The sequence below is a fragment of the Panthera pardus genome, unplaced genomic scaffold, assembly GCF_024362965.1.
Source record: "Panthera pardus isolate Hobbes unplaced genomic scaffold, ASM2436296v1 HiC_scaffold_8, whole genome shotgun sequence".
In the NCBI taxonomy this organism is placed as follows: domain Eukaryota; kingdom Metazoa; phylum Chordata; class Mammalia; order Carnivora; family Felidae; genus Panthera; species Panthera pardus.
This window is the reverse complement of record NW_026527013.1, coordinates 3326045-3340034: the sequence shown is the minus strand read 5'-3', so window position 1 is coordinate 3340034 and position 13990 is coordinate 3326045. Positions and strand designations below refer to the sequence as shown.

The 13990-nt window shown below is 60.5% G+C and overlaps 2 protein-coding genes across 3 annotated transcripts; both read left to right on the top strand.

Moving 5' to 3' along the window:
• The first annotated feature begins 2619 nt into the window (after positions 1–2619).
• Positions 2620–5059, top strand: LRG1 (leucine rich alpha-2-glycoprotein 1). Of its 2 annotated transcripts, none has more exons than XM_019430731.2 (2): positions 2620–2754; positions 3688–5059. In XM_019430731.2, the coding sequence occupies exons 1-2, from the start codon at positions 2723–2725 to the stop codon at positions 4697–4699; spliced, it is 1044 nt and encodes a 347-aa protein (XP_019286276.1). In that variant the 5' UTR covers positions 2620–2722; the 3' UTR covers positions 4700–5059. The 2 variants fall into 2 exon arrangements, with proteins under 2 accessions (XP_019286276.1, XP_019286275.2); XM_019430730.2 differs by lacking the exon at positions 2620–2754 and adding an exon at positions 2780–3342.
• Positions 5060–6035: 976 nt separating this feature from the next.
• PLIN5 (perilipin 5) lies at positions 6036–13458 on the top strand. The gene is given in 9 exon segments (XM_053897019.1): positions 6036–6149; positions 6891–7032; positions 7563–7758; positions 8331–8413; positions 8962–9142; positions 10451–10650; positions 12078–12113; positions 12115–12195; positions 12460–13458. Coding segments are annotated over 8 exon segments (1383 nt in total). The 5' UTR covers positions 6036–6149; positions 6891–6957; the 3' UTR covers positions 12991–13458.
• Positions 13459–13990: the final 532 nt, after the last annotated feature.

The following is a 13990-nucleotide window of genomic DNA, read 5'->3' as shown; positions in this document are numbered from 1 at the left end:
ATCCATCTCCAGAACTTTCTCATCTTTTCCAAACTAAAACCCTGCCTCCATTACACATTAACTCCCCATCCTCCTCCCCCCAGCCTGATGGAGTTTAAGTGGGACAGGGAACCACCCGAGGCTTTGAAGCAGGGGCGGGCTCTGCACGTTCAGAGATCTCTGTAGCATTTTGCCTTTAGGGTTCACACCCCTTCCTTCCCGCCCACTTCCGATGAAGCACCTACTGTGTGCTGGGCTCTGGGGGTGGAGCAGTGGACGAGACAGATCTGGCTCCCCCTTGTCCCAGAGGAGACTGTTAGCCTAGTAAACAAATGCGAAACACCAGGAGGACATCGCCTAGCTTCTCCTGGACGCGTGAGAGGTTTGACCTACAACATTGTGTAAGTTTCAGATGTTTGATACATGCCAATATCGCACCATGAAATGTTAACAACATCCATTACTTCAGGTACTTCTGTGTGTGTGTGTGTGTGTGTGTGTGTGTGTGTGTGTGTGTCTGATGGGACCATTTAAGATCTACTCACCCACCGGGCGCCTGGGTGGCTCAGTCTGTTAAGCGTCCAACTCTTGACTTCAGCTCAGGTCATGATCTCAAGGTCCATGGAATCCAGCCCTGAGTTGGGCTCTTCGCTGCCAGCGCAGAGCCTGCTTGGGATTCTCTCTCTCCCTCTCTCTGCCCCACCCCCACTCTCTCAAAATAAATAAAATTTAAAAAAAAAAAACAAAAGATCTACTCTCTTAGCAATTTTCAAGTATGTAATACAGTAACGTTAATGATAGTCACCGGGCTGTACGTTACAACTCCTGGATGTATTCGTCTTGTAACCATGCATTTGTACCCTTAGACTCACATCTCCCCATTTCCTGCACCCCCAGCTCCAGGCAGCCACCATTCTACTCTGTTTCTAGTTTTTTTTATTTTAAAGAAGTTTTTTAATGTTTATTTTTGAGAGAGAGAGAGAGAGAGAGAGAGAGAGAGACAGAGTGCAAGCAGGGGAGGAACAGAGAGAGAGGGAGACACGGAATCCGAGGCAGGCTCCAGGCTCCGAGCAGTGAGCATAGAGCCCAATGCGGGGCTCGAACCCACAGATCATGACCTGAGCCAAAATCGGATGCTTAATCGAATGAGCCACCCAGGCGCCCCTTCTGTCTTTTTGATAATAGCCATTCTGACAGGTGTGAGGTGGTATCTCATTGTGGCTTTGATTTACATTTCCCTGCGGATGAGTGAGGCTGAGAACCTTTCATGTACCTGTTGACCATCTGCATGTCCTCCTCGGGAAACTATTATTCGGGTCCTTTGTCTATTTTGTGCATATCTGTTTTTGTGTGTCCGTCTCAATGAGTCTGTTATTCTGTCCTGCTTTGTCTGTGTCTCTGTGTTGTATCTGTACCTGTGTATTCATGAGGGTATTCACCCGTCTTTCTTTACGCCTGCCACGGTCAGCTTGCACGTATGTCTCTGAATCTGTATGCCCACAAGACAGAACTCACATTCATTCTCACCACTCGAGACAAAACTCTTCAGAGATTGGGCTGTGGAGAGACTGGGCCATGGCCAGGCGTGACCAAAGTCCAGGTGCATGTAAAGTTAACACATCACCCCTGAATGTTTAGAACCCAACAAGAATGAAAGCGTTGAGTAACCAAACCCGTGAGATGCAGCCAAAGCAGTTCTCAAAGGCACATTTGTAGCTTCCGGATGCATTTCTTAGGGAATGAGGGAGACCCCAAACAAATAGCTCATTAGCCTTCAGATGAAGAAAGAAAGAGCAGAAGGGGCCCTTGGAGACTTGAGTTCCACTTCACGGATGTGGAAGCCGAGGCCAAGAAAAGTTAAGCCGCTCGCCTAAGATCACAAAACAGAGCAGTTTCTATAGATCTGGGAGCCGGAGCATGATTTAGTCCCTCCCAGGCCATTGTTTGAAGACTGTGGAGACTTTAGGCATCACTCCCTTTTGAATTCTATTTTTTAGAAATTATTTCACTTGGGGGCGCCTGGGTGGCTCAGTCAGTTGAACGTCTGACTCTTGACTTCGACTCAGGTCATGCTCTCACGGTTGTGGGATTGAGCCCCCCGTCAGGCTCTGTGATGCGTGTGGAGCCTGCTTGGGGTTCTCTCTCTCTCTTTCTCTCTCTCTTTCTCTCTCTCTCTCTCTCTCTCTCTCCCTCCCTCTGCCCCTCACTCCTGCTTGCACGCTCTCTCTTACTATTAACAAAACAAAACACCCAGAAATTATTTCATTTAGAAAAAAGGTCAACAACAATATGTCATGAATTCAAGACAAGTCCTCTTTGTTCCTTCCATTGAACTTCCTGGTTGCTTAGATTTATTGCAAAGACTAGCTCTTGCTTAGAGAGCTGTCCCTCCCCTGCCCAGGAACGGAGCCTTGCAAACGTGACCCTTGATTCCTGGAGTGGGGGGAAGTGAGGATTCAGCCCCAGAGACTCTGGGAGTACCCACCCCCCAAAAGCAGGAATCAGGGGGATGAAACACCAGGGAGAAGCAGGCGGAGAAGGGAGCACGCCCCTCCCCTGCCAGGAAGCAGTTTTGCAATCCTGACCACCCCCCTTTCCCCTGCCTGGCTCAGGGCCAGCCACCAACGGGAACAGGATGTGGGTGAGGACTTCCCTGGGGCGGGCGGCCCTGCCCCCAGTCCAGGCAGGTATCAGGCTACCTCACCGGGCTGAGCGAGCCCAGACGGAAAAGAGGGAGGCCATCATGTCTTCTTGGAGGCCACAGCGAAAGCACAGGTGAGTCCCCCCACCCTGCCCATGGTGGGCAGAACTGGATTCCAGGCAGTTCCACCTGATGCATGGAGGTCACGGGGCGAGATGTAGACCCACGGGCTGGAACAGAGCGACAGGCTCTAACCGTGGACAGACTCGCTGTCACTCACCCTTGCTACAGCAGTGCTCCACGGGCCACACAGAGAGCGGGAGGCCCACCAACGCCTCCCGACCAACACCCCACCGGAGGCCTGCCGGAGGGACCGCGAGGGGCAGAAGCCCAGCCCTGGAAGGATTATGGTGCCGCCTGTAAACCACCCCACCCCAGGGCCAAATGCCTGCTCCGATCTGCACAAAGCTGGATGCACTTTCCGTGTTCAGGGTTCCCTTTGGAGCCCTGGGTTGCCCTCGAGCACTTTGGAGCAAGATAGAGCTGGACACAGCAAGTAACCTTGTTTGGCCGGCGCTGGGCAGAAAGGGCAGAAAGTTTCCCAGAGGGGACAACTTGGGAAAGTCGGAGAAAGTTTCACGGGAAAGGGCGCATCGGAGCCGGGGCTTTGCAGGACAAGTAGGAGTTCGCTGCCCCGGCCTTCAACATATGGAGCCGGGGAGGTAAGAAATGACCCAGAAAACAAGCTAGAGCAGAAGGAATTAGCCCATGTGACTGTAAATAATGAACAACCCGTTGGGGCAAGGCTGGCAGTCAGGGGGGTGGGTAACACTTATGGGTCAGACTGAGAAACGCAGTCTTCAGAGAGTTCGAATTCTCTCTGGAACAACAGCTACCTCTGGCAGCTGTGAGGCGTGAGGGTGGAAGCGAGAAGAGGAACAGGAGGTGACTGCACTCGTCCCGGGGACCAATGCGGTGGCATGGTCCCAGGTGGTAGACAGGAACGGGCTGGCTGATTCTGGGGACGTTTTCACCAAGCCGGGTGTCTCTTCTGTCGTTGCCCGCAGCCCCGGAGGCCTGGACCCCCAGCTTTCTAGAACGCTGCTCCTGCTGCTGCTGTCTACGGCCTCCGCCCAGGAGGTCGCCCCCAACCGTGCCGCCTGCGTGGTGTCCCATGCGGTCAACGGCAGCTCCGTCTCCTGCCACCCCCCTGCCCAAATCCCCCGCCGCTTCCCGGCCGACACCGTCTCCCTGGTGGTGGAGTTCTTCAACGTCACGCGGCTGCCAGACGACACCCTCCGGGGCCTCGCTCGCCTCCAGGAGCTGCACCTGTCCAGCAACCAGCTGGAGAGCCTCTCGCCCAACTTCCTGCTGCCCGCACCTCTGCTGCAGGTGCTGGATCTAACCCGCAACCGCCTGGCCCGCCTGCCCCGCGGCCTCTTCCAGGCCTCGGGTGCTCTCCACACCCTGGTGCTGAAGCAAAACCAGCTGGAGGCTCTGGAGCCCTCGTGGCTGCTCGGCCTGAAAGCCCTGCGGCATCTGGACCTTTCCGAAAACCGCCTCCAGACCCTGCCCCCGGGGCTGTTGGCCAACGTCACCTCCCTGCGCATCCTTGACCTCAGCAATAACCAGTTGAAGGCTTTGCCCCCAGACCTTCTGAAAGGCCCCCTGCGGTTGGAAAGGCTGCACCTGGAAGGCAACAGGCTGCAGGTGCTTGGCGAGGGGCTCCTGGCACCCCAGCCAGACCTCCGCTACCTTTTCCTGAGTGACAACAAGCTGGCCGCCGTGGCAGCGGGCGCCCTCCGGGGTCTGCGGCAGCTGGGCTTCCTGGATCTGTCCAACAACTTGCTTACCGGCACGCCTAAGGGGCTCTGGACATCCCTGGGGCAGCCCGCCCGGGACATGAAGGATGGCTTTGACATCTCTGGTAACCCCTGGATCTGTGACGGGAACCTGGAAGACCTCTACGGGTGGCTTGTGGCCAATAAAGACAAGATGTTCTCTCGGAACGCGACGCGCTGCGCTGGGCCCGAAGCCTGGAAGGGCCAGACGCTCCTGGTTGCAGCTGAGTCCCACTGAGGCCCGGGGCTGGGCTGGGGAGACAGGCCTGGGAGCACGCTGCCTGCGACTTGGCAAAGAATTCACCTCCAGCTTTCCAGAGCTGCTGGCTGGACCCGCCTTGGGCTCTCTGGCCTCCTGGTACCCTGTCCCAAGAAAGCCTTTCCCTGTTTTCCGGATCTCTTGGCCTCCAGGCGCCCCCAGCCTGCACGGCCTCCCTCTGGCCCAGCCCTGGCCACACTGGGGTTGTCTCTGTCTGGCTCTGTCTCCCCCACTTTGAGGGGCTCTCCGAATGCAGGGCCTGGGGCCGGGGTGCCTTCTAGCCAGCATCACTCAGTTTGGGGTCAGAACGGAGGGGTTAATACATAACTGTGGAAAAGGGACTGGGCGTTACAGGCATCTCCCAAGTTGACTTCCTAGGTCTCCAGGAGGAAGGAGAAGGAAGGAAGAAAGAGGAGAGACCCAGGGCCTGGGGGCGCAGGACACAAGCTTCTAGAGCTTCTAAAGGGATTGCAGTTGGGATATGATGGCCTGTGGCTTCCCCTCTCCCTCCCCCCATCCAGGACTTAACTCCAAATAAAACCCTGACCGTTGCCCAGAGTGTCATTTGACCGGCGGATTCCTGCCACAGCTGTGTCCTGGGGAAGGTTTAAATTAAACTGGATGCTTCAGGTCTCCAAACAATTCATCATGCTGGCCGGTGACAACCTAGGGGGATAGCCACCCAGGGCAGGCCTGAGCAGGCTGGGCGAAGCTGAAGGCTGTGTTCTCCCAACTTGCAACCTTGAGCCACCTGCTGACACAGGGCTGGGCATGCTGGAGCCCGAGTCAGACTTGGGGGACCCCTGGGTGTTTGGGGGACATGCCCAGTGTTTTCAGCTCCCTGGAAGGAGGGTCGTTGGTGGTCATTCCAGGTATGATGACGAAAGCCAGGGAGGGGCCTGGAGTCTGGCAGAGAGGGGTTTGAATCGGATTCCTCAATTTGCTCATCTGTAAAATGGGGATCCAAGGGAACGGGCCGGCCTGAATCCTGGCTGAGTTCCACGGCAGATTTTTCCAAATAAAAACGCCTTGAAGACTTGCCCAAAGTCACTCCTCAGCGACGGGGTGGGGGCTGTGATCGCCCTCCACCGTCTGCGTGGCAACGGCAGGGTGACGGGTGGCCAAACCTGGTCAACGGAAGTAGTCCAATCCTGGGGCATCCAGCGCCCCCCAAGTTACCATGACAACCGCGGACCGCCGGCGGCGAGAACCCCAGGGAAGCGCCGGGAGGTGGGCGGGTGGGCTGGGTCGCTGGAGCCCCGCCCCCGGGCCACGCCTCCGCACGGCCTCTCCCCATTGGTCAGTAGGGAAGGCCCCACCCTCCCCCTCCAAGAGGCTATAAGGCGGGCGGGGCCGGCGGTGGGCGGAGCCTCGAGCCCTAGTCGGGGGTCGGCGGCGGCGTCCGGGGGCTGTGGCTGCGCGCGCCCGGGTGAGTGCCACGTGGGGGCGTCCGGGAGGACCCCGCAGGTTGGGGGCTCCTGATCCGGTGGGCGGGAGAGGACCCAGTGGCGTGACAGGGGCGGGGGGTGAAGGGCTGGAGCAGGTGGCCGAGACCCTTGGCCCAGTTGGCTAAAGCTCAGGACCCAGTTGAGCGGCGACCAGGGCCCTGAGGGCACAGGGTAGGAGAGGGGAAGAACTTCGAGCGAGCGGGGAGTCTCGGGTCGAACTCCCCACTCTGAGCCTGCTCAGATGTGTGGTCCTGGAAGCAGCATGGACCTCACCTCTGGGTGCCTCAGTTTCCCTGTCAATCTTTAGGTTTATTGGGATCCCGCAGCTACCACCTCCACCCCTGCAGGGGGCTGCTTGTGCAGTTCTGTCCGGGGGCGGGGGGGGGGGGGAGGGGAGGGGAGGGGGAGCTGGGGGGTGCGCAGGGGTAAGGGGCCTCTTCTCCTTTGCCGAAGAGGAAAGAGCTCAGAGAGGGGAAGGCACTTGCCCGAAGTCACACAGCAGGTAACGGCAGGATGTGAACCCCAGTCTTTCTCTTTCCAGAGCCCATGCTTTGAACCCCTGCAATGTCCCCACCTTGCCAGAGGCTCTCTGTGTGCACCTAGTGTGTGCAGAGCCCTGTGCATCCAGTGTCCGTGTCCCTCACGACGCTGCGAGGAAGGGTACTATCATAACTCTGTTTTGAGGAAACGGAGGTTCCAGGAGGGAACAATACTTTGCCCAGGTCGCAAAGCCCAGCGGGACAGAGCCCAAGGCCTGGAAGGCCCTCCCACTCGGCCCTGCCCCTCAGGATGTCTGCAGCCGACATGTCAGAAGATGAGCCTGTGCGGCCCCCCAGAGACAGCCTGTGGGAGCAGGACAGGCAGGTGAGGGGCCGCCCCTCCCGAGGACAGGGGCACAGGGAGGGGTGGGGGGACTGTCCCTCCCGGGACAGTTTCGGGCCAGGGGCGCCCTCCCATGCCCATCCTTGCTGGACCTTGCGGGGGAGGGCTGCTGGCACACGCTACCCACCTCCCAGAGGGGCGCTTGAGGCCCGGGGTGGGGAGCATCTCTGCCGCCACACCCGGCTCCCCCTCCCCCACCTCGGGGTCTCTGCCCCCGGGTCTGTCTCTGTTCCCACCGTCTCGGCACTCTCAACGGCAGCAGCACGAGTGACAGCGATCACAGGACATGCTCTGCACCGGTCCCCGTTCCCCGCGCTTCGCGCACGTCGGCTCCTTGAATCTCCCGGCTCTAGAAACCCATTTTACAGATGGGGAGGCCGGAGCCCCAAGCTAAGCGTGCAGCCCACCCGCTCGCTCGCCCCTCAACCCGGCCCAGAGAAGGGCAGCGGACCGAGGGGCGGCCGAGCTCCCCGCACCCCCTCGGGCCCCTCTGATGCCACCCGTCCCCACAGAACGTGGTGCAGCGCGTGGTGGCCCTGCCCCTGGTCAGGACCACGTGCGCCGCCGTCTTGGAGGCTTACAGTGCCGCTAAGGACAGGCACCCGCTGCTGGGCTCCGCCTGCCGCCTGGCCGAGCACTGCGTGTGTGACCTGACCGCCCGTGCCCTGGACCACGCCCAGCCGCTCCTGAGCCACCTGCAGCCCCAGCGTGAGCACCCCCCCTCCCCGCCACCGCGTCCCTGGGTCCTGCCTTTGATCTCCTGGACCTCCACCCTTAGCTGTCTGCTTGTGGCCCCCTCATTCTGTGTCCCGACGCCCTCCCTCGTGGCCTGACGTACCTCAGGTATCTCCCTCCCCATCTGCCTCTCTGTCCTTGCCTCTGCGTGTCCTGAGCCCCACGTCCCCACCCCCGGACTCCTGTGATCAGCTGAGGGGTCCAACCTGACAGACGGGTGGGGGGCACAAGACCCTTGGCCTCACGTCTGACCCAGGAAGGGGGTCACCTCCTCCGCTCGAGGCCTCCCCCGCCTCCTTCTCAGCCAGTGTGCGTGACCTTGAGCCTGCTCTCTGGGGCATCTGAGCCGGCCCTGGGCGAGGAGTCACCTTGGTGCTGGCAGCAGCCAGGTGGCAGGGCTGAGGCAGGGAGGGAAGCGCAGGTGGGGCCCGGCCTGGTGACCCACCCACACCCTAAGGGTCCCCAGCCCCTCCCAGGGTGGCCCGGGCCTCCCTCTGCCTCTCCCTACATGTCCCTCCCTCACTCCCTGACTCTCCCCCCTCCAGTGGCCTCCGTGAACAATCTCGCCTGCAGGGGTCTGGACAAACTGGAAGAGAAGTTGCCCTTTCTCCAGCAACCTTCGGAGACGGTGCCGTGGGGACCCAGAGGGGGCTGGGGGTGGGAAGGAGCAGGGTAACCTCCTCCGGGACCGGACCGGTCGGGACTGCACCGGCCAGATTAAAATAATCAGCACCCGGGGCGGGGGAGAGGGGAAAGGGGTGACAGGCATTGAGGGCACCTGTTGGGATGAGCACTGGGTGTTGTATGGAAGCCAATTTGACAATAAATTACATTTAAGAATAGAATAGAATAGAATAGAATAGAATAGAATAGAATAGAATAGAATAGAATAGAATAGAATAGAAGTAGAGTAGAATAAAGAAATTGAAAAAAAACCCAAAAGTAATAATAATAAACAGCACCCGAGTTTACTGAGCACTTAACACGTGCCAGGTGGTGCTGGTAACGCCTTCCACGACCCTGTAAGGGAGAACTTTCTTACTTTCCTCCATGTTTTAGAGGGGAAACTGAGTCCCAGAGCCAGGAAGGGCCAGGGACCCTGGGCACCCGGCCCCAAGGAGCTGGGGGAAGGGAAGGGAAGGGAGCCCAAACCTGGAAGGGGACCCCTCTCAGCAGGTGGTGACCTCGGCCAAGGACACGGTGGCCAGCAGTGTGACGGGCGTGGTGGGCCTGGCCCGGCAGAGCCGCCGCTGGAGTGTGGACCTGAAGCGCTCCGTGAGCCACGCCGTGGATGTCGTGCTGGGCAAGTCAGAGGAGCTGGTGGACCACTTCCTGCCCATGACCGAGGACGAGCTCGGTGAGCCCGGCTCGCGCCCACCCTGCCCCCGAATCCTTCTGCCCACTCCCCATCCCCAGAGGTTACGGATCAGAGAAGCCCGGGACTTGCCCGGGGCCGCACAGCAGTTCAGGAGGAACCGCCCGGGGCTGGAGCCCAGGCCTGAGCCCCCCCGGGCATTCCCACGGCCCCCCGCCCCACCCCCTGCGAGAAACCAGACCACGCAGACCCTAGGGCTGTACGGGGCTTGCAGACTTGAGGGCCCCGGTCTCAAACTGGTGTCCCCTCCGATGGTCACACTGGCCTAAGCAGTGCCTTTAAAATGCTTCAGTGCATCGTGTGCATTTAACAATCAGATTTTCAATACAAGTCCTGATTTGTGGCTGGTCCTCAAAAACTAAACACTTGGGCTGAACGGCATCTGCCCCTTCATACGGTTCCCGTAGCCCCACCATTGTCACAGGGCTCCAGGCTGGCTCAGTCAGTGGAGCATGTGACTCTTGATCTTGGGTTTGTAAGTTCGAGCCACACGTTGGGGGTAGAGATTACTTAAAAAAAAGAAAAAAATCTTAAAAAAGCAAAACAAAAAAACAGCATTCTCCAGTTTTCTACATCTTGTTTCTGACCCCAGAGACGATCTGACTTCTCTCAACCCCTGCTTTAGGGGGGCGAGAAGAACATGCCGATGCACTCCCTCCTCTGCAGAAAGGCTTGGAGGCATTTATGAGGCACCTACTGTGTGCCGAACGTTTGTAGCATACCCTTTTTTTTTTTTTTTTAGGATTTTTTTAAAGTTTATTTTGAGAGATCGCTTCTTGGCCTTTTGGCTAAGATCGAGTGTAGTAAAGTTTATTTTGAGAGAGAGAGAGAGAGAATGGGGGAGGGGCGGAGAGAGGGAGAGAGAGAATCCCAAGCAGGCGCCTCACCATCAGCGCGGAGCCCGACGCGGGGCTCGAACTCACAAACCATGAGATCATGACCTGAGCCAAAGTCAAGAGTCGGACGCTTACGCAGCTGAGCCACCCAGCTCCCCATAGTATATTCTTAACAGACCGTTTCACAGAGGGGCTGAGAGTGTCTGGGTTGGAATCCCAGGTCTGCCTCTTGCACACTGTGGGGCTTCATCGTCCCTTGCCTCAGTGTTCCTCATCTGTAAATGGGGCTAATGATAGTGCCTACGTCATAGGGTTTGGGGAAATGAGTTGATGTCCCTAAAGGAAAACTATAAATTTGGGAGCCCGCGGGCTCGTCAACGCACAAGGAGGGTGAGCAGACGTGGAGGGGGCGGCCATGCTGACCCCCATCCCCCCACCCCGTCCCGTCCTCCAGCGGCCCTGGCAGCGGAGGCCGAGGGCCCGGAAGTGGGGTCCGTGGAGGAGCAGAGGAGACGACAGGGCTATTTTGTGCGCCTGGGCTCCCTGTCGGCGCGGCTCCGCCACCTGGCTTATGAACACTCTCTGGGGAAACTGAGGCAGAAGAAACACCACGCCCAGGACACGCTGGCCCAGCTGCAGGAGACCCTGGAGTTGGTGAGATCCTTCTGTTCACTCCCCCCCCCCGTGATGCGGGCCGGTGAGCGTGGATCGAGTGCCAGCTGGGGACCCGGTCCTGAGCTGGTCTGACGGGGGAGGCAAAGCCGGGCTCAGCTGCCTCCAGCCCGGTGTGTTCAAGGCTGGGGCGGAGAGGGCACATGGGTCTGGGGAAGCTCAGGGGGGTCGAGGTTCAGCCTGGGGAGACAGGAAGGGGCTTCGGTGGGGGGAGAGCCAGCAGGAGCTGGAATTTACAGGTAGTTAAAGTAGTTCAGGAGAGAAAGAAAACACCCCTCCCCTTGCTTTCCTGCCACCAATCCCGATCCACTCCAGCTTTTAGGTTCCAGTCTCTGCCCTCACTGTGTGTCCCTCCCTGCTCCAAAGGAACACGGAGCCCCCACTTTTTTTTTTTTTTAACTGTATTTATTTTGAGAGAGAGAAAACATGAGCAGGGGAGGGGAGGAAGGAGAGAGAGAATCCCAAGCAAGCTCTGCACGCTCAGCGCAGAGCCCCCGGCGGGGCTCGAACTCACAAACCGGGAGATCGGGACCTGAGCGGAAGTCAGAGCTTAACCCACCGAGCCACCCAGGGGCCCGCGGGAGCTCCCGCTTGGCTCAGTTTGATGACGTCAGACACCCCCAACCTGCTCCCGCATCTGAACCTCCATTCACCTGGGGGGGGGGGGGTCAGGTCTCGACTTCCCGCCTCTCGCACTCACATCAGGCACCCGGGATGCTGGCTCCGCCCACAGATCCCCTCCCCCTTCCTCACCCCCAGGCCCAGCCCCCCAAGCGGCACCTGGTCCCCCAGCTCCGTCCGGGTCCCAGGCTGTCGTCCCCGCAGCGGCCACCAGAGGGCGCCGATGAGCGCCCGAGTGGGTTTCTATCCCTGAACACCAAGTCCTCAAGGTCAGGTGTCAGAACGGGCTTCCTTTTTAAGGCTGAATAATACCCCAGAGTACAGATGGACCACAATTCCTGTTTGTCTTCTAATACCTGCCCCGTCCTGGGCACCGAAGGCACAGTGGCCCCGTCAGGACGCTCAAAGCGCAGTAGGGGAATGAAGGTCATGATGAAAAAACATACCAGGCGCTGGGGCATCTGCCCAGCCAGGAGGCAGGGAGGGAAGACTTCCGTCCGCTCGGAAACACTGCAATGAGCCAGGCAGGGGTGTGGGGCGGAGGGAGGAGTGCACCTAGCCCGCCGGCCAGCGTGGCCGAAGTGAGTCTGAGCGACGGGGGAACCGCGAGTGGCGGCGTCTGGCCAAGAGCAGAGGAGAGAACGGGCCGGTTGGCCAGGCTGGATCGGCAGGGGAAGGTTGCAGGGAAGAATGTTCTCTACATAGTTATGGAGACCAGATCCACGCTAGGGTCCTGGCTCCCCCGAGCCCCCGGATCCTCAGCTGCACCCCCGCCCCTGTCCCCTCAGATCAACCTCATGCAGTGTGGGGCCACACCCACTGCCCCCCGCCCGCCCTGGGAAGGTGCACGAGCTCTGGGAGGACTGGAGCCAGCGCTCCCCCGAAAACGGCCGTCGCCGCAGCCAGGTAGGGTGGCGGCGAGAGGGTGGGCGGGGGTGCGAGGGGGCGTTCTGGATGTATCCAGGGTGGCGGGGAGGGGGGGGAGGGGAGGGGCCGGGCTCCAGCCGTCTCAAACCAAGGGCTGAGGTCAGCGGTTTGGAGTGTCCACGGGGAAGCTGGCCGGATGGTCCTACGGGGTGCCCTGTGGGGAAACTGAGGCAGGGCGCTGGTCCTGGGGGGGGGGGGGGGCGCGCCCGTCGGGGACGCTGAGGCCCCTCCCCTCCCCCGCAGGCAGAGCTGGAGACGCTGGTCCTGTCCCGGAGTCTGATGCGGGAGCTGCAGGGCACCATGGACGCGCTGGAGACCAGCGTGCGGGGCCTGCCCCCCAGCGCCCGGGAGAAGGTGGCCGAGGTGCGGCGCAGCGTGGACGCCCTGCAGTCCGCGTTCGCCGACGCCCGCTGCTTCGGCGATGTGCCCGCGGCCGCCCTGGCCGAGGGCCGGGGCAGCGTGGCCCGGGCCCACGCCTGCGTGGACGAGCTCCTGGAGCTCGTGGTGCAGGCCGTGCCGCTGCCCTGGCTGGTGGGGCCCTTCGCGCCCATCCTCGTGGAGCGGCCCGCGCCCCCGCCTGACCTGGAGGCTCTGGTGGACGAGGTCGTGGGGGGCCCTGACCCCCGCTGGGCTCACCTGGACTGGCCGGCCCAGCAGAGAGCCTGGGAAGCCGAGCACGGGGACGGGCCAGCCCTCCCAGGCGACACTTCCAAGGAGGAACCCACGCCCCCCAGCCGCGCCAAGCACACCCTGATGCCAGAGCTGGACTTCTGACCAGATGGGGCCACGGGGCAGCAGACGCGGCCCTCGGGAGGTCGCCCTGCACCCCCCCCCCCCCCCCCCCCCCCGCCCACCACCCCGAGGTCCCCGCTGCCCCCTAGTGGCCATGCACGTGCAGTAACAGGCCGCAAGGGGGAGGTCGCCCTGCCCCCCCCAGGTCCCCGCTGACCCCTAGTGGCCATGAATATGCACTAACGGACTGCGCGGTGGCCTTGGCCCAGGTGCGCGGTGGGGGTGGGGGGCTAAATTCAGACGCCCAGACCAGCTTCACTGATCTCAGACGCGCCCCAGTCTTTCCCTTGGACACAGGGGGACTGGAACCCAATTCAGGTCTCATTAGCCCCAAGCTGGGTGCCTCTGTCTGCCCCCCCAAAAAAGCGGATCAAAACTCCCCAAAGAAACACAGTTTGCCCAGCGGCTGTCTGGGGGTTTGGAAAAGTAGGCACCCTCCCTCCACCCCCCCCAGCTTGTACATCCTGGACGGGGCGGGGTGGGGGGAGGGGGGAGTCCCTGAGAATATCCAGCTTCATCCGCTGGGCCTGCTGGATCCACGTGATTTGCCCTTTGGGGTCCACGCTCCAGAATAAAGGTGCTTTGTGTTGTCCAAAGGCCTATGGCCTCCGTTCGGGTTGGGGTGGGTGTTGGTTCCAGGGTGCGGGGGGCCTCAGGCGTGTGGGGCCGCAAGGCCCAAGCCAGGGTTCAAGGTTTGAAAGGAGTGCTACTCCTCCCCGGGCCTGCGGGGGCTCGTCGTGCTGTGATTCCTTCAGCCGCACTGGTCCGGATGGGGCCGAGCGAGGTAGGGGAAGGGCCACAGGCCAGTCTCCTGGGGGCCCTCCCATCCTTTCACCGAATTCTCAGCCGCCCCCGAGACTCCCCTGTGGCCGGGTGGGGTGTTAGGAAACCACAGTGTGATGTGGTGAGGTCAGGGTGGCCCCTGGCTTCCCTAGGACCCGGCCCAGGGGCGGTTCTGGGAGGTTGGACCACTTCCCACCGG